This window comes from Melopsittacus undulatus, chromosome 2 (assembly GCF_012275295.1).
Source record: "Melopsittacus undulatus isolate bMelUnd1 chromosome 2, bMelUnd1.mat.Z, whole genome shotgun sequence".
Classification (NCBI taxonomy): Eukaryota; Metazoa; Chordata; class Aves; order Psittaciformes; family Psittaculidae; genus Melopsittacus; species Melopsittacus undulatus.
The window spans coordinates 59,141,964-59,162,085 of NC_047528.1; the positions used below are offsets into that span (position 1 = coordinate 59,141,964).

Sequence of the window (20,122 nt, forward strand, 5' to 3'; positions counted from 1 at the left end):
GAAAAGTTCCCTTAAGGATAATACCACTTGGGTGCTCTTGGGGCCTGAGCTGCTCTTTATGCACTGCTGGCTAAAGCCTCAGGTTCTGCTGGCCTCCTGGGTGCTCCTGCAAAAGGGTGGCCTGCATCTGTAGTCAGCTCCCATGATATGGCAGCATCCATGGGCATGCAGCTGTGCAACGTTAAGAAGCACTAATTTACCCATGATGCATTCCAGTAGAGACTGGTACCATGTGGGCTATTCTCCTTATGGTGGTGTTTCCCTGGGGAGCTTTACTGTTCATGGGAATTCCCTGCAGCTGGCCCTTAGCTTTGCTAATTGAGCTTCTCCTGGAAAGGCAGGTCTGTGTTTTGAGATTTGCATAATTTATTCTTAGTAGCCTGAGGTATCAGGTAAACTAGAGTTAAATTATTTATGATTCTTTATTAAAATGTGTTTGAAACAGGAGCTTGCTTTTAAAATGGAGGTAAATGTTTCAGTAGGTATGTTTTGATGGGGTTTTGTTTTGTTTGGTTTTTTTTTCTGCGTTTGGTTATTTTACCTTTTTTTATTGTGTGGATACAAATTTTTATTTCATTTTCAAGTACTTACTTGAAATTTGCATATTAGACAAGCCTGCTTATTTAAAAAAAAAAGCATACCCCACAAAAAAATCTCAACAACCCCCCCCCAAAAAAAAACCAAACCCAAAACACCATGGTGTCCTGATACAGTCTCACAGCATTCTCACTTGCTTGTGTGTAAAGTCAAGTGTGAGAGTTCAAAAAGAGATGCTGTAACTCTTAGTTGCTATTTTTCCAGCATGCAGTATGATGCTTTTGATTGTCTCTCTCCATATCTTTGCTCCCCTGTGATTGACTCAAAGGAATGGTAGGGACGAGAGGGGAGGTTTTAAGGGTGTGTTTTCTTTGCCTTTCCATTCTGAGAGTGAGCACTCATAATTTTCAGGACTGTTGTTTTGATATTGCAGGCTTATGTAGTCCTTCCAGGAAGAGTGTGCATTACTGAGGACTAGATTCACTGTGGGGTTATAGGAAGGATTGCACATATTGTTATGATGGGCTCTGTTCTCAAGTGCATAAGCACTTTTAATTTTTACTTCATTAACAGTAATAGGTAATTTGTTTTAAAAGGTGATTTTCTGGGATAGGCCTCAGGTAAGTCACCCCACTGCTTGTGCAGTGTTTTGGTTCTCTTCATCCAGACTGAGTGTAACGTCCCACCTCTGCTATGTTCAGCCTTTGGTCACTTGCTTTTACTGAATTAATTAAATATTAAAAAGTAATACTACTTTGGTTTGAAAGTATGTATAGTGTTTGGAAGTACCTGTTGGTTTTGGTTTTAATTGCAGTCTGTGATGATGTTTTGTCTTTAAAAAATCATTTGGAAAAGTTGGTTTTATTAACTGGCCTTCTGTTTCTAAGAAAAAGAATCAAAGTTCTTCTGCTTGCCTTTATTGAGGCTAGAGTTTCATTCATTGTGAACATATGAATCATTTTAATTCTTTACCAATAATTCCTAGCACAAGAATATATGTTTCTCATTGAAGCACTGTTTTCACTGTAATTTACAATATTTTAAAGCAGTTTGTTTGACCTCTAGTGTTGAACTGTGAAATTGCACCACATAAATATCTTAAAATATCTTGCATTTCAGAAAAACCCGTCTCCCCCAAATCAGGTACATTGAAGAGTCCACCTAAAGGCTTTGATACGTCTGCAATTAACAAAAGCTATTACAATGTGGTGAGTGATCCTTTTTCTTCCTTGTGAGCTGTTCTATACAGTAGAACATCATTTAACTAAATGCTTTTTTATCTGCGTGGAAAGAAAGGGCAGTCTTTTCAGAGCCTTGTTGCCAAAACTAGGATAAGGATTTTACTGAATTCTCATATAAACAAAGATCATTGTTAGTAGAGTAGAATATCATACATATGGATTCTTAAGCATGATGTGAAATACAGTCTAAAGTGATTAATAGGCATTTCTGCAATATATTATGCTCATTTTATTTGCTTTGCTAGTTTTAATTCCACCCCCCCCATATGCAATCAGTCTTCCCCAGTCTCTATGAATTCATGAAAATCTGCTGTTTTAAAATAGTGAAGAATAGCTTTGTCCTTTTTGTTGAAAAAGAGATTGAACATTTTAAAAGAATTTGCCTCCTTTGTATTTCTGCTTGTAAATCAACTAAATAATTAACTTCTGGAATTCTCCCTTACACTGATAGGTAGATTTCACAGCAAAAGGGGCATAGCCAGAATCGGCCTTTAACACCACCCCGGGCATTCTTAATCTAGTACTCAAACCTCTTTAGCAGATGCATGTAAGAAACATGCCAAACTCTGTCTTTAAATGTTTTTGTTGTAACCGTTTAGAGAATCCTTTATTTACTAACAGTAACTAGATTGGACAGCAAAATTCTTTTTCCTGTTTTTGTTAACCACTGCTCCCTGCTGGTGTAAAACCTAAACACACTATTTCTTTCCCTTTTTTTGAAGCAGCTGTCATTGTTTTTCATTTTATTTGTCAGTTTTTAGAGGGGATGGTAAAGCATAGTTTTATGCTTTCATCTTTTGTGGTTGTGGCATGAATAATGCCAGCCACCTGGAAGAGCAGAGCTGGTTTGTATATAGTCCCCTAGTTGAAAACAGTGAAGCAACCTCCTCCTTGCTCCCTGTGGCTTGCTTGGTGTCTGTTGGTAGCCATAATTCCATGGTAAAGTGAGGGTCCCAATTCTTTGGCTATTGTAACCCACACCTGCTAGCCATGGTGGGAAATATCTTTGCAGGCACAGCTTCCTTCAAACTGTGGGAAGTCATGATTTTACTGTGGTACATGTAGTGGATAATTTTCCCTTTTATTTATTTATTTTTTTCACTATATCTCTTTAGAGCCTTTCTATTTTCCCCCAAAGATGTTGTAGTGCATAGTAGCAAATATGTCTTCTCTATGGTTGTTCTGATGTTAAGACCTGTGTTTTCCAATGCAAGTAAACTGGAGTGAGTGCAGCAAAGGTGACGATCTGGTACCTTCAATATGTAGAGGACTGCTCTTACTTTATATTTATGTTGAATTTTTGATCAAAATAAATTTGCAGCAGCCTTGAACATTGTTTCTTCAGATTTGGGTTGTGGGGTGCCTTTTTGTTTGGTTTTGCTTTGTTTGGGATTTTTTTGTGGGTTTTTTTTTTAAGTCAGTTGTAAATCCAGTCTCATATAATCTCATACTATTATTTCCCTGATAGACCATAATATGATGAAAAGTAAGAGTTACAGCTGTTTAATTTGGGATTAACTAGAACTCCAGTTTGACTGTGTCCAAAATGAATTTAATCGGGTGGTTGTGTATTTTATTTTGTGAGAGTAACACAGGACACTTTTGGAGGTGATAGTGTACTTCAGTGACTATCATAGGAAGCAAATGCTTGAATTTGCTTAAAACCATAGTTAAGACTGCTAACTTTATAAAAGGCCATACAATTTTGAAATGCCACCTTTGGCTTATGTGCTTTTTGCAGTCGTTCCCTGGATAATGTTTTATCATAATCAGGGAGACTCAAGCTGCTAAATACTTTGGGAAACAGGTAGCCATAGCTGGCTTTTAAAGTGGCTTAATAAACAAAACAAAAAAAGGTGAAACTAGCGACCATCATAACTACTTTTAGAATTAGGTTATTTTTCATCTTGCTCAGATGCAGCCTTCTTGGTGCAGTAGACTGACGTAATAAGATTCCTGTTGTTAACTGTTGATGGCATTGTTGGGGGGTGAGGAGGACCCACAGAAATGACTAGTTCATAATAATAATGTATGTAGTAAATTACAGGACTGGCCCTAGAGCACTGTTCTTAAATCTATTTGCAGTGAACTGGGTAATTTTCTTGTTAGTGTGTTTTTCTACAGTGTGGCGAACAGCTATCACATATTAAAAAAAAAAAGAAATTAAATGTTTCCTCTGGCAGTATAACTATAAAATAATTTTTTAAAATAATTGTTAAATATGTAATTATTTTTACATGTAGCTTAACACAAACAGCAAAACCATTTATTGAAGTGAAAGCAGTTTAACCTGTTGAGTTTTTGTTCTGTCTTAATACTTAAGTTGTGGACATGATACTTCCTTATGCTCGAAGTCTTATCAGTCTGTACTGATAAAGAAAATTGCAACCACACTGAGGTAAAAACAACATCTCCAAATAAACCTTTGCCATCTGGTAGCTAAGAGGATGTTCCTCATGCTCAAGAGTAAGCATTAACATTTGTGTTAAAGGCTGTCTTGACAAGCAAGCATGATTTGAGGCTTGTACTCTGGGACTGCTTGCTGTTTTTAAGTTGTGGCGATCTTCCACCATATGGTTACATGCTCAGACCCTGTAAACCTCACTGTTATTTATTCCTGTGATTCCTAGGAAAGGATTTGTGCATGTGCGGGCAGCACTTGCAGATACATTCATTTGACTGAGGACAAAATCAAAGAGCAGTTCAGAGGAATTTCAGGAAGTGGTAGGAGAGTCTCTGCAAATCTCCCCCTCTGGCAGAAGGGCCGAGATAAGCCAAGGGAAAGGTGCTTAATGTAGAGAGGAGACTGTTTTCTCCCCTTTCCTCTGTTCTTTACCCCCTTGTCAACATGTTCTTTATGGATTCAAAGAGCTCCATCTGAAGTTTGTAACACGAATCGCATACCTTCTAGTCTCAGTGTGCTTTATTTAGCTTCATCTTGCACTAGGTGTTGCTGAGAAGACAGAACACATTTGGTCTGTGCTCACGTTTTACCTGCCCTGGGAATGCACGTTAGTAGAGAATAGCTAAAGCTAGCTGTAAGGTCTTCCATAAAATGATAAAAGCCTACAACAGTGTGTAATATGAACCAGACTTGTGATCAAGCATGAAGCATTTTTCATATAGAAGTAATTTAGTAACCTGTTACTGAAGAACTGAGCATATTGTTGTGGGTTATCCCCTGAAGACAGAACAGACATTACTCTGAGTTTTACTTGAGATCCCTTGAGAACTTTGTGTCCAAAATAAAATTAGGTTATCTCCATTTATGGGATGATTCCTTGAGATCAAGTAGCTGTTCTAAAAGCAGGTAAAGAAATGGGCAAATTTCATGATGGTATGAGTACTTGGATGATGTAATTTTTCATTTAAGTGTTTGAGAAGTGGTAGAAAATAAGCACTTCTTTTGTGGCTGCACTTTTGAAGTTGGGTCAAGAGTTTGTTTTTATTGAAGTTCATAAAAGTTTTTGAGGACCCTTGAAAGATGTTATATTTGTGTGGTGCTTTATATTGCCCCTGTCAAGGGCTTGTTTTAAGGGATACATCTGTCAGATTCTCATGATCCAAGAAAATTAAGCATTGATCACCGTTTTGCTGAAGTATGTGATATTTCTGTTGAGTGCCGTACCCCTGTAAAATGGGGAATGTGCTATAGGATTGTGTCTGAGCATAGCTGTGAAATCTGCCTTTTCTTCCTCTGGTTTGAGAGATCAGCTTCATGTAGGTCATTTTAAATCCATTTTGGGTGGTAGTTTTTGCCTTGAGGAGATGGTTGGGGTTTTGTGTGACAGAATTGTTAACCATGCTTGAATTTTCCATGAGGGAGCTTGTGTTGTATGAGCTCAGTTGTCTGTGCCTGCTATTCATCAGTGTTACAGACTGCAAAAGCTGCCACTTCAATGCTGCTCTTTTGGTACCCGGTCTTATCTGTGCAAATGTTGTGGTGGAATTGTGGAAACAAGGTCTTCGAGGTCTCATGGGGTCTTGCAGCAGCCAGAACGCGCAGAAGGCAGGAAGGGGAAGAAAGGTGATTATTAGAGCATGCGGATGAGATGCGGATATGAGGAATGTAAGAGTGTTCTGGTGCCAAAATACTGGGTTGCAGTACTGACTACTTATCGCTTCAAAGCACAGTCCAAGCTTTTAATCCTCATAGCTTCTCAGTGAGGTAGGTAAGTCAAGCTGGGAGGATGCAAGATTTCACAGAACTGATGTTTCAGATCTGTGTAAGCAAGATTATTGTTTTTTAAAGATATTTAAAAGTTAAAGAATGTTGTATGCAGGGGAAACTACTTGTAAAAAAAAAGATTCAAATGTGTTGGGAAGTATATAAAACTGTGTATGTAAAGTATTGTGTAACACTGAGCTAGAATAATGTGAAACAAGATTCTAGTATGTCTAGTAGAGTGCACAGGTTTTGTAGCAGTTTTACTTACAGCTGCATTTATTTTCCTGTTCCTAGTAATTAATAGGTTCCCCAATTCTAGTTTTTAACTTTTCCCATTCTTCCCCTTCTGTCCCCAATTCCATGTTCTCCAATATCACAAAGAAAATCCTCAGAGGAGAATCCAAACCAGCACAGGAAAATAATGGAGTGTGTCCAACATGGAACTAGTTTTATTTCAGCCTTTCCAGGCAGCTGTTTAGAGCAAAGAACAGGAATACTCTTTGAGAAAGTGGAGCAGTTGTGCAGCCTTTCAAGACCTCTACCAATTTGTTGATTTTTATCTTTGTGTGTCTTTTAATGCTGTTCAGTGCTTCTGTCAGGACACTGTGTTTTTGTCTTTGGCTTTCAGTGTCCTTTTCCCTATTAATGGCTATGTAATGACTTTGGGCTGGGAGATATTTGTAGGAAAAGCCATATTGAAAAAGATTGGTCTTGCATCTAGTTTTGCAACTCATGGATGCTAAATACTTTTATACTTTAAACAATTTACTTTCTTTGGTTTATATATGTGTGAGAGAATATGGGGTTTAATTAGTGGTATGATCAATGGAAATCGTTTCGTCCCGTTTTCTCCATTAGCCTTTTTACATTTGTGTCCGCTATTGTAGTTTATGCCGTAGTTTCCTAGTTGGTAGCCATAACTTTCCCTGTGACATTCTTCTGTCATAGTGTTTAGCACAGAATGGAGACATTTAAATCTTCAGTTCAGAATTCAGATTTCCAACAAAAGAATGAACTCAAAAGTGGTCTCTCTCCCACTCTCCAAATGAATAGAAGCATTCAAGGAATAAGAAGAATCAATGTCACCAGTGAAAGGAACAGTGAATTCTTCATTGACGTACTGAACTATTTAAAGTTATTTCATCAGGTTTGCATTTAGGACTGAATGGCTTTTTTTATTTTCTAAGAAAGAGTATTGACTAGAACAGTGAATAATGCACTCAATTACAGTCGTTACTATAAATGCTGAAATGAGATATTACTGTAGCCTTGACAAATACGGCATGTAGCAAATGAGGTTTGTGGTGTGCCTTATGACCAGTGAATAGCAGAAAGTTTTCAAAGCTCAGCTGCGTTCATTGAACTGCATTTAATTCTAATGATTCTCTTGCTAAATCATTAACTTTTTGGAAGCAAAAAATAATTTGCTAGAAGTAGTAGAACAGTGGAACTTGATGTGAACATATTGGAGGAGATCCTAAAGCAGGCTGCCAGGAGATGGCCCTATAAAATGTTTTCTTGTACACATTTGGGGATATTCCAGTTGTCTGATTTATATTCAGCCAAAAAAACAAGCATGTTCTGTATTCCATAAATTCTTGGCTTTGCATCAGAATCTGTTACAGTTTTCTCCTGGTAGTATATATTGTTGCACTCCCAGTGGAAAGTTAGGCAACCCTGTTTAAAAAGAATGCAGTAATGCTAATCATATGCTAAGTAAAGTTGGCAATTACTTGATATTTAGAAATCTGTTAATATTCAGACCTTCTAGACAGAGTAATACATCTGAGTAAGTAAACACTTTGCTAGCAAGATTAGTTATGTGTTGTAATTGAGACTGGAAAACAACATTAAGTGTTTATTTCTCTTACAACTTCTATTTTATCTGCTTTACCAACCTGTGATGATCTTTGACTGTTCTGAAGTATATGGAAGGAATAATTACCCCTAGCTTTGAAAGAACACTCACTATATAGCTCAAATTTTACAGTAGAAGTTTTGAGTGTAGTGAAATTCCTGTTGGCTTACTACTTTTTTTTGAATATCGCTAAAGGATGGCTCATTGTGTGTGTGTGGTGGGTTTTTTCCCCTGTGGATTTTGTAGATGTATATGCTTTCTTGCTGATACTTTAATTTTTAATGTAGGAATACTCATTTAAGTTTTCCTAGTGCTAAGTAAATTTTAGTATGCTTTAAAAATGGTATTGATTTGACCACTTTGAAGTATCTCTTAAAAAAAAACCAATTAGCAACTGTCATTTATTGTAGGTGCTACAAAATATATTAGAAACAGAAAATGAATATGCTAAGGAGCTACAAACAATGCTTTCAAACTACCTGCGACCATTACAAGCCAGTGAAAAGTATGTGAGTTTGTTTTGTTTTCAAATGAAGTTTAATATCTCTCATGTATTGGGGAGGGTTCACATGGTCAAAATTTCAATGTCTGAAATTTTTGTGTGGTCTGAGAGATTCTTTAGGCAGGGCTTGCATTTTTGTATTCTGTTTGCTTGCTTACTAAAGGAGTCTGGTCCTTGATCTAAGAACCAGTAAGCATTTTTTTTTAAGGTTGTAGCTTTTATTAAAGCACAATTAGTTAATAACTGCAAACCTAAGCACCTTTTATTTGCTTTGGCTCCAGGTTAAACTTGGCAAATACTTCATACTTAATGGGAAACCTCGAAGAAATAAGTTCTTTCCAGCAAATGCTTGTACAGTCTTTAGAAGAATGCACCAAGTAAGTATTATGCATACCAGAAACTGTAAAATTCTAGCAAGCAACTATTTTTAATTATTTTAATTGTTGTGTAGTAGTTAATAATTTTTGCTTCGCTCACTTTAAGGATAGTTGCTACAGCAGCATCGTAGTAGCTGCTTGGATAATATATTGATTGCTTGTTCAGATAGATGCTCTAGGATGCAATTGCAAAGGTAGGAACTTTTAACAGTTTGGCAGTTTATGGATTTCCATGATGCAATTGCATACCAGTGGGAAAGTGGTAGAGGAAGTGATGGTTTTTGTTTAGGAGGCATAAATTCTAAGTCTTTCCTTAAAGTAAGAGAAAGAATGAAGGGAGCTTAAGTTGGGATGGAGGAAGGAGTAAGTAACTTGATGGAAGGCGCTCTCTGAGAATGCTTGTGCTTAGTATTCTTCTATCCTGAACAGTGGTGGTCATAAAAATGTGCTGGGAGATTCCCAGGGGTACTGAAGTGTTACTGCAAATATTTTGTTATTTTAGTTTCATAAATATACACATCAGGCCAAATTGTATTTTCAGTTTAGTTTTCATCATAGTATATTGACTTGAGTGTCCAGCTTCCTTCTGTTTTGAATGTAATTCATCATAAATCCTATCATGTAGAAGAATGCTTGCCTTACTGCCTTGGTTTTTGTCATTGTGCCATGTTTTTTTGGCTGGTGAACGTGTTCTGTAAACTCAGAGTGGTTCCCGGGCTGAAAATAGAATTATCATTTTATTTTATTTTTGGCAGAGAACTTAAGAGTTCAGTCATTCAGGCACTTCATATTTGCAGCATCCGGTGTGGTGCTCGTAACTTGACATGTCAGAATGATCAAATGCCGATGTCCTGCCAGTTTGTAGTGCTGCCAGCCTACCTTGCTTGACAAATTTCTGTTCTTGGGTGTGAGAGTTGAATGTGTTTTTGAACTCCACATGCCCCTCCAGTCAGTTTGTTGTTTTAGTTTTCTCTTAACAAATCCTGGCATGTACTGCAGTGAGAGAAACTTTCTGGTGCTTTTCTTCTTGCCTGCACTGCTTTGATTTTTTTAATCCTTGTTGTTAAAAGGTGGGTTGTGTGCTTGTCACAACGCAAAATGTGGTAGTGGGTCCTTTTTGTGTTTTGGGCAAAGCAGTTGTTTGTATGGGGTTTGGTTTCAGTTGTGTGCCACACTGCCCTCAGCTTTGAAGCTCTTCTGGTGCATTGCTGAAGGTTTATATGTCTCTGAACTTGTCCAGGTTGGCCTCTACTGCAGTATCACTGTAGTGCTCCATCTGTCGCAGGGCTGGGGACACTTCTCTGCCTGACTGAATGCTGGGCAGCACTGGACACATTTGGTGTTCTTCCTTTGTGATGTCTCTTTTTCATTTGCCAAATAGCAGTGGTACATGAAAGGAGTCTGATTAGCATTGATTGAGAACCTTCTGGCTGATCTGCTTCAGAAGTGTGTGGTGTTAGGGTTTTTTTTTTTGTTTTGGTGGGGTTTTGGTTTTTTTTTGTTTTTTACTGATCAGCTTTAGGTGCTCTTTTGGTGGATGTAAAAGATCTGTAACTGCCAAGGTAGAGAGATGCTCTTGGAGTCTTCAGTTGCAAAACGGTGCATTTCTGACAGTAAAGCAGGGCAAGAGCACTCCATGTTCCGTTCTCTTGAAGACAGAAAGTGGTCTGCTGCTCTAGATCTCTTCCAGATCCTGTGACCCAGTGCCAAAAATCAGTTTTGCAGTGGCTCACACAGGAGAGGAGTTTCTGAACAAAGTCAAGTGTATATCAGGTGATCTCTCTTGTTTTTTGAGTATTTTATTAACAGGAGATTGAGCAAGTGTTAAAAAAGAATTAAAATCGTCCATTCACTTTGGAGTAGAAACTGTCAAGTCTGTGGCTGTACTTCTCAGTGTCTGGGGGGAATGACCCAACACACAGGCTGATAGGTACGGACTGCTTAAATGTAATCTCTTCTACAGCAGGTTGAAGGCATTGGCTGTCTTTGTCTTTTAGGTAGTATCACAGATTTACATCCCTGCCCCATGAAAACTAGCTGGGTTTTGCCCTCTTTTCTTAATGTCCCTGCTTTTGCAATCACAGTAACTATGTTGCTTTTCTTTCTCTTGTTCTGGGCTTAAGTACAAGAAGGTACTTCATGTTCTGGGATAATCCTGAAGTGGAAGGGGAATAAAATTTAAAAAAAACCCCAAACAAACAACAAAACAAAACAACCAAACAAAAACAACCCCAAAAAACCAATCCACCCCTCCCCCCCAAAAAAAATCCAGTAAGAAACCAAAAAACCCAAAATACCCCATCCAGAAACAAACAAATAAACAAACAAAAAAACCCCAAAACCCACTAAAAACTCCAAAACACTTATCAGTATTCTCAAGTTTGTTTTTGGAGTGCAGATACGAATTATGCCTGTGCCTGTACACATATATGCAGATTGCTGCATGACAGTCTTATGGTAACCATACAGTCAAGTGACGTTTAGGGACATCTGATCTTTTCCTTGCAAAAAGAAAACACAGTGCTGTTTACATTTTATTACCTATTTTTCTTTTAAAATTGCCTGTGTTAGTCTGTGTTTAAATTTGTCTGGATTCATCACAGTTTCCACAGCCTTTCCAGGAATGTTGTGATGGCCACTGACACCAAAACTAAGGCAGATTACTTCAAAACACGCAGGACACAATTAGATATTCTGTAATGTCACTCCTCTGACAGCCGCTCTGGTTTTAGTTCTGATTGCTCACTTTGATCAGAATCTTAAAGTGTAATTGATCAAGAAGGCATTTCTTTTCTCAAGTTATCATGCAGTGGGAACCTGTTTTAAGTCTAGAGAAACAACTGATAGCTGCTGGGTGTAATTCTAACAAGCAGATTATGTTGGGTAGCTTAGATGTAGTCATTTTGTGATGCCTCTAGCATGTGTACACCAGCAGAGGCTTTGCTATGGTTCTCTTACTTTTGTAATGAAATTAAAACATGTCTTTGGACTTTCTACAACAGAAGTTATCGTTTGTGTAAATGTATAAACACTATAAATTATTCCTTTTTAATTAGAGTAACAAATATGAGAAGAATATTGGGATGACAACTTTAAAATAAATTAACTATGCCTTTTTTTTGAACACATTAATTATAAAGAGTTTATATGACATGGTGGTAGGCATGAAATTATTTTTTCCAGCACTTAAAGGAAATATAGATAACTTACTGTTTCTCTAAAAATAGTAGAACACTTGAAAATAATGCATGGATTACAAAAGTCAAAGGGGGTGAGTTGTTGCCCTGTCATAAAGTCTGTTAATTATCTTAGTTCAACAAAGAATGTGCAGTATGAGGATGCAATGAGAATAATGTCAGTCTTTCATTCTGCTGAAAGAACAGCAGATTGAGAACACACAGATGTCTGCTTGGAGAGAACAGCCATAATTCACTCCCTCCCACCCCATCACTACAGTGTGAAAAGGGAATTTGACTGTTTTCAGCAACTTTTACTGCGGCCTCGTTAGTATTTAATACTGGTTTATATGCCTTGAGTATGTCTTCAGAGTTTGAGACTTTTGCTGCATCCATTACTTGGAAGAATGTATTATTAGCTCATGCTTTGATTTATTAAGAGGGGCCAGCTGGTAGGCAGGGAATGCTGCTTGGAAGGTTGTAAGAATAGCATTCCTCAGTATGCTGGGGAATGCCCCTGGTTTTCCTCTAAATACCTGTAAAAGCAGTCACTCCGCTGATTTCAGAATTTGAACTTTTCTTGCAAGAAATTAAGATGCCAACAATAAAATATGGGCCCTAGCCTTTAATGTAAGGAGCACTGGCAGTGTGATCAGAGTGTATATGACATGCGCTAGCTGGGGATTCAGCTCTCATTTATCTCTGTGTGTATAGTGAATGCTGTTTTCAAATAAGGAAGTGTGTTTCCCCTGCCTCCCTTTTTGAACACCTGTACAGTCAATTTTGACTTTATATTCGATAGGTCTTCCCACACGATACAGAAGCACTGACAGCTTAGTAGGAGACAGACTTCCTGTTTCTTAAATTTGGGGGAATATTTTTTGGGATGAACTTTGAATTTTAACTACTATGAGCAAACCTAAGGAGTGGGACAATATGACTTTTTGGGCAGGATGGGAGTATTCTCTGCTTGGAGGAGTGGCTGTTGTGGAAAGCTGGATGGTTCTTCTCTACAGAAGTTTACTGGAGCATCTCTCACCATTTCAGAGGGTATATATTAAATATTCGTGCTTAGAAACTTTGTGTACCTGTTCAGGACAACTACAGAAAATTTTTAAAATAAAAAACAATGGTCTTCTAGGGAGAACTAATATTGGTAAGAAATATTTTGTGCCAGCAGTATGCTTGTTGAGTACTTTCTGAAGGCTTACATAGCTTTAGATCATTGTGAAATACTGAGTTTAAAAGTCATTAAATAGATAACAAAAATTCACTGTTGTCTAGTCTTGCAAAGAAGCCAAGACTCAACATGTTTAGGACATACAGTCTTTATTCGAGGGGAGGAAACTTATGTACAGGAGGTTTAGATAAGGTGTAAGGAACAAGCTTGTGGTCTAGGACTGATGGAAACTTCGTGTTCCATTTTATGGTTACCTTAAGCCTGGGTTTAGCAATTGGCTGTTGACCATATGGTCTACTAGTGAAGAGGCTTAGCCCTTCAAGTGAGAGTTTCTCTGTAGAAAATAACATGGATTTCATCCCTTCCGACACCCTTCTGATATTATTCAGTTGTCCAATTTATCCTTTGTCACATAGGAAACAATCTAGTATGAATATTTGTGAGTGGTTCTGAGAATGATGATACGGTACCAATAAGGAAGTGTGGCTGGTTAGAGCATATGCATCTTCCATCAGTTTGTGTTTAACATGAAATTTATTTTAGATTTTGAGAAAGTATGAGAGTGTGCTTTTATTTGCATCTGAAGTATGCAGCTTAAGGAGATACTTACAATGGGACTGGAAGAGTTGAATTTTGCTTTTTCTTTTTTTTCCCTGCTCACACAGATGTAGTCAGAAGTTAGACATTTGCTTTCTGCTGATTGTACCAGTTCTAAGCTGGTTTCATACAGCAAGTTGTAGATATTTATACTCCAGATATTGTCTGGAGTATAAACTTCTGCAATTTGAGATGACAGCTTCTGCTAAGAGCCTTTGAGAAATACTGTGTATATTCATACTGAGTTTTTTCATTACCTGTTCTCCTTTAATTGTATGAACAAGTATGTGTAAATTCCTCTGTCATACCAGGTTGAAATTATTAGGTTCATCAAGACTGTGTGGAAAGTAAGCTTTTCTTCTAAATACCGTTTCTCTTTGCCAAGTCATCTTTTTTTTTTGCCAGAGTCACTGAGGTGGCTATTTTTGAAGCATGATTTTATGCTAGACAAAATAAGCACTTCTGAGCAGAATTGTGAAATTTTCCTTTGCTGCTTAGCATATGTGTTGCATTCAGTCATGAAAGATGAAGAAAGTAAGTGTTATAGAAAGTGTTTTTGTACTAATGGTGGTAAGCAGCACTCTTGCCCTCGTTACAAACCAACATAAAATGCTTTGGTTCTTAAAAAGCAAGTAAGTGACAATTGTGTAAAAACAGCCTGCTACTGCACTGTAACTGGCTTGTGTTTGTGCTGTCAGAACTTAATATGGTACTTAGATCATCTTAATGAATATTTTAAGCCTATAATCTCTGCTGGTATAGAGTAGAGGGAGTGAATTCTGTTGCTACTCACATCAATTTTTGTTTGTAAGTGCTGAAATACTGCTTTTAAGATCTGGTATGGCATATATAAGTACATAGAAAACTGTTGTAACACATATATTGACTGAAAATCAAAATCCTAAAGAAGGTGCTAGTTACTACTAGTTCTTGGGGGGGGGGGGGGGATAAATTCTGACTGACCGTTTTATAGGTATGTACCATATTCTGCCTGTACTGCGGTGGCATGATCAGGCCTGACAGTTACAGGGTTGAAGCTGTAAAGGAAGGGAAAGGTGTTGGTTGCCTATCTGTGGCCATGGAAATCTATTTTTTGATTTTATGAAGAAAAACCCCAACAAATGTAGCAACCAAACAAAACCATTTACCCTCCCCTCAGTATAAATTGTTTTCCAGGCTTTAATTTATCTCTGTGTCTGGTTGGTATTGAGGAATCTCTTGTTTATTGCTCTCTTTTTAGGTTGCCTGAAGCTCAGCAGAGGGTTGGAGGGTGTTTTCTAAATTTGATGCCACAAATGAAAAGCTTATACCTTGCATACTGTGCCAACCATCCATCAGCAGTAAATGTTCTCACAGAACACAGGTACGTTTACCTTGCAGTCCTTTAAGTCTGATACAGAAAAACCACATAAAAGACATTTGTGTTATTAAACCTGTGATATCTTTTGATATGCATTTGATATGGTAGAGACAAAAGCCTCAACAACACAAAGCTGTTACACATGATCAGGACCAGCTTGTCACTTTCGGCAGTGTGTTATTAACTATTTAGGGGAACTTCTCATTTAAAGAATGCATGCTGGACTTTGGATATGTAAAGCAAATGGTAGTGATTGTCATCTCGGTAAAAGGCAAGATCAAAACAAGCTTGTGAAATTCTGGCATAATTGATCTGATTACTAGTAGGCTTTTTGGACAGTTGGTGAATTTTAACTGTAAATGGTAACTGTAGATATGTAAAAGCCCTTATGTTTGTATGTATTTAACTTTATCATGCTGTACCCTTAGCTTTAGATTTGGGTGATATGAAGAGAGTGTGAACTTTCCAAGCTTACAGAATTAGTGTTTCCTGTGTGTAAGAAGTAGGATGCTGAGTTAATGTGGTGTAGGTAGTTCAGCTTTGAACAGACCTTGAATTTTCATACAAGATGCCCTGTATCATGTTGAGGGAAGAGGGAGGCCAGAACTTAATTAAAGTAGTCTGCTTTGACAAACTTTTGCAGTGTATTTTCCTGATGAGCATGTGCTGAAGCAGTTGGTAGTTTGGAGCTATTTATGCTTGCTTGTGCTTGTGGTACAAGACAGAACCATGACCTTCTCTGGAAGGTTAGACATAGTTCTGTCAGGATGTGTTCTTTTTGCTTCACAAGCTCTCTTCTTTGTTGTTGTTGGCTTTTTGTTTGTTTGTTTGTTCTGTTGGGTCTGTTAATTTGTTTTATGGTTTTGTTGTTGTTTTTGTTAGGTTTGGTTGTTTTTTGTTTGTTTTTTTTTGGGGGGGGTGTTTATGGTGTTATGATGGACCAAAGTAAAGATACTCTGAATTTTCTTACAAGTCCCTTAACAAAATGAAGCATAATTTGCTTTCTATACTGTTAGCTTCGAAGAACTCAAATTTTTTTTAACAGCAACACTACATGGCCTATTTGTGAGCTTTACTCATAATGCTGTAAATAAAAAAAAACCCTTCTAGCTACCAAATACTATGAACTATCACATATGTTAGCAAGATGTGTAGCTATGTTCCAACCCTAGTTTGAAAAACCAAAGCTGTTAAAAATTCACATTGCAAAACAGGCAGACAGAAGTTGGGTGTTTTTGTCATTACAGTTCAACAAGACAAAATATGTGGGGTTTTTAATACTCATAGTCTTAGGTATTTTGTTTTTGTGCCTTTTTACTCTTACCATATAGAGGTCTGGGATTTAATCTATAGATGGAACGTGGCAAGCGATAGCAAAGTGATCATCTACATTTTCATAAGGTTTGTAGATACTTGTAAAGGATTATCCTACTTTCGGAACTCTTGTAAAGCACAGTGTTTTCCATAGACACGTTTGAGAAAACAGTGATAGAAATGTGAGGAAGGAAAGCTGTTTGTTCTGCAAATGGAGAAGAGAAGCATTTCTTCTGTGTTACTTTGCACACAGGTTTTCCTAAGTTCAGCTTCTGGACTGTAAAGTCAACTTTATATCAAATCCTTGGGGAGTCAGTGTGTCATAGAGCAGTTAACTGATTGGGATGTAGAAGTAGGTTCAAAGCAATTGTACTGTTTGTAAGAGATTGCTCAAGGGGAGGAAGTTGTGATAAACAGCTGTTTAATGCTGTTCTGTTGCCAGGCATGAGTCAACAGAACCATGGGTTACTTGGTTGTTTGGGTTTTTTTTTTTTTGTTTGGTTTTTTTTATTACCTCTGGCTTAGTATTCTCAGTCCTGCATTTTTGTTGAGTAGCTTTGCTGTAGGTAGCAAGTGGCTTGACTTAAAAATTTTGCCTGAGACCTCTTGCCATGAAGAAATCATAAGGTGGCTTTAAGCAGTTCTAAACCTTTTATTTTCAGAAGGTCAGAAAGCTTTTAACTACACTGTTTTAAAGGTAGAGGAAAAGAAACAACAAATTGATTGGAGACTTAAAGAAAACAAAAATGCTCTGAACTTGTCTGTTCTTGTCTGTTTAACTAAGATGGTTTTAGTGTGTAAAAGCATCCCTCATAAACCTTAATGTAAAAATTAGTGTGAGATTTAAGGATAGTCACGATTGTAGTAATAATGAAACAACTACAGTGCATTTAATACTAGATAATATTAAATTGGAATTTTTAGACATGAGACTGAGGTTTAAAACTTTTTAGAACAATGGCAATTAGTTGGCTCTTTTTGTGATACAGTTTTAGCAGAGGGTCCAAAAGCATTATGTGTACTTTAAAAGCAGCAAAAATATGGCAGCGAAAAGGGTGTTTGAATTTTTGGATTCAAATATCATGTTTGTAACAGCTGTGCTCTTCAGTAGTGTTTTAGAGAGGAAAAAGGAACAGTCTGCAGGAGTTTGATTTGGTACATAAATTCTTACTGTCTACAGCAGATTATTTTCTGTTATGAATTCTATGTACTTCATAAACTGAATGCATGCCTTAACTGTGCTTCTGAAAGCCTTTCTACAAAAAACCCTAGCAGATAATTTTATGTCAGTCTTGTATCACAAAAATAGTATTTTCTGTGGTTTAAGTTCACTTGCTTTTGTGGAAACCATACCAACAAAAAACTGCCAAAAAATCTCCTAGGTAACTTCTCTAGGTAAAACTCCAGAAACTTTACCACTACTTTATACTTTTATTCTAGGAAATATAGTTTTATTATTGTGTTTTACTGTTGCTTACTAAAAACAAAGAAAATAGGCTATAATTCTCAAGCATTAACTTTATTATTTCTTTAACCAGTTGGATCATTGTAACATCAAAATTGTAAGCAGTCATCTGGTTTGATGGAATATTCCACATATGAGGCTTTTATATGTAATTTTCTGAGGTATCAAGCATGCTCTTTGAGCAGGGGAAAGACTGTATGCATATATACAAATGAAACAGGACAATATTAGATTTATTTTGGACTTCTAGTCAAAAGTGTCTTTTTTAAAAAGCGTTTTTATGAAGTTGTTTCTAAATAGCAGTACTTGGGATGAGGCTGGAGATTTAAAAGGGGCATTCAATTGGAATGTGTCTGTCTTTCATGTCCCTTCCCCGCCCCCCCCTTTTAAAATGCCATTTTTTAAATGCCATTCAGTATGAATGCCAGCCTGTGTTTCCGCTTTATCATTTGCTTCTTGATCATATGTAGTAGCAAATGGGGGCTCAGTTAGAACAAAATATGTTCATATATATATGCATGTTTATAGAAATACAGTCAAGGCTGAAAGGGATTAATTATTTCTTAATGAGAGATTTTCATGTTCAGATCTTCAAAGCTGCTATCATCTTTAATTTCCTTAAGTTAATCAATAGTCAAGCGGTTGAAATGAATATGAAGGAGAGACATGAAGAAATGGGAATAAAACCTTATACAGCCCATACAGGAGATCAGGTTCCAGATCTGCATGTTTTTGAGGTCATATTTACCTCTGATAATCACAACAACAATGAATGCTTGCTATGGAATTTGATAACAAATTTTCTTGGTTCCGGTTGTGTCCCTGTAAGTTTGTACTCAACTTCTCTGATTTTATACAATCTTGAAATTTGATAGGTACTTTGTGTCTCAGGAGTTGTTTCAGAGCTGTTGCATGTTTTTTTTTCCAGAATTAAAATTCTTTGTGTAATAAATCAAGAATTTTGAAGAATTAAGTAATTTTTCCTTAGGTCTGTCATCGTGTCTTGCAGTTGTGTCTGAAGCCAGTGGCTTCAGCCAGCACACAATTAGCCACCTTCTGAAGAGGTGGAGTTTGTCAGGTACTGTTGGATGGTGGCTCTGGTGGAGATCAGTGTTTTACATGTTTTCACCACTGCCTCTTATTTTGTTCTTCTTGTTCCGTTCTCATAGTGGCTAGAGTGCCACCATACTCGATCTGTATTGTGATTAATTTATTCGGTAACAGTCATGCTTTTTTGGCTGCATTGTAAAGAGGTTTGTTTTTAATATGCAATAGTTTTGTTTGAAGATGTCAGTTCAAGTCCAAGGTGAACCAGTATAGTATAGGTGCTATTTTAGAGAATTTTGCTAGCTAATGAGAGCAGTACTGCCTCGAGGTTGTAGTGTTTAGTCAAAGTAGCATTGGTTATTGTGTGTGCTTCTCATCACAGACCTACACTTGCCTTCTATTAAGAGAAGCAGGAAGAACAACCTAAGCTGTAAAAGAATGAGTTTCCCTCAAATTAAAAAACACATTTGGGTAGAAGGCACAGAAATGGGTAATGCAGTGGAGTAAGGAGCCCCAGGAATGTGACATATTACCTTCCTGGGGGAAAAACTATCACAAGCAACAAGGTTCAGTGCAAGGAGAAACTCCAGCAAGCATAAAGAGGTGGCAGAATCATAGAATAGAATCATAGAATCTACTATGTTGGAAAAGACTTTTAAGATCATCAAGTCAAACCGTTACCACAGGACTGCCAAGTCCACCACTAATCCATGTCACTGAGGGCCTCATCTGCAAGGTTTTTGAACACTTCTAGGGGTGGTGATGCCACCACTTCCCTGGGCAGCCTGTTCCAATACCTGAGCACCCTCTCAATGAAGAAATTGTTCCTAATATCCAGTCTAAGCCTACCCTCACGCAGCTTGAGGCTGTTTCCTCTTGTCCTGTCACTTGTTACTTGGGAGAAGAGACCAACTCACACCTCACTCCATCCTCCTTTCAAGTAGTTGTAGAAAGTTATAAGATCCCCCCTGAGCCTTCTTTTCTCCAGATTAAACAACCCCAGTTCCCTCAGCTACTCCTCATCACACTTGTGCTCCAAACCCTTCACCAGCTTTGTTGCAGTTTTCTGGACCTGCTTCAGCACCTCAATGTCTCTCTTGTACTGAGGGGCTCTGAACTGAACAGTGTTAGAGCTGCAGCCTCACCAGTGCCAAGTACATGGGGATGATCACTGCCCTGGCCCTGCTGGCCACATTATTTCTGATACAGGCCAGGATGCTGTTGGCCTTCTTGGTTGCCTGGGCACAAGCTGGCTTGTGTTCAGCTCCATCAGTCAGCACCCAGCATTTGGTGTCCACAG

General features: G+C 37.6%; 1 protein-coding gene across 3 annotated transcripts in view; it reads left to right on the plus strand.

Moving 5' to 3' along the window:
• The window catches only part of ARHGEF7 (Rho guanine nucleotide exchange factor 7), a 118,941-nt gene that overhangs the window by 61,965 nt on the left and 36,854 nt on the right, over nucleotides 1-20,122 (plus strand). For all 3 annotated transcript variants that reach the window (XM_031046124.1, XM_031046126.1, XM_031046125.1), the window contains 4 exons: nucleotides 1,657-1,745; nucleotides 8,215-8,309; nucleotides 8,588-8,683; nucleotides 14,877-14,999. In XM_031046124.1, the coding sequence (XP_030901984.1) occupies nucleotides 1,657-1,745; nucleotides 8,215-8,309; nucleotides 8,588-8,683; nucleotides 14,877-14,999 (403 nt within the window). The remainder of the gene's footprint in view (nucleotides 1-1,656; nucleotides 1,746-8,214; nucleotides 8,310-8,587; nucleotides 8,684-14,876; nucleotides 15,000-20,122) is intronic.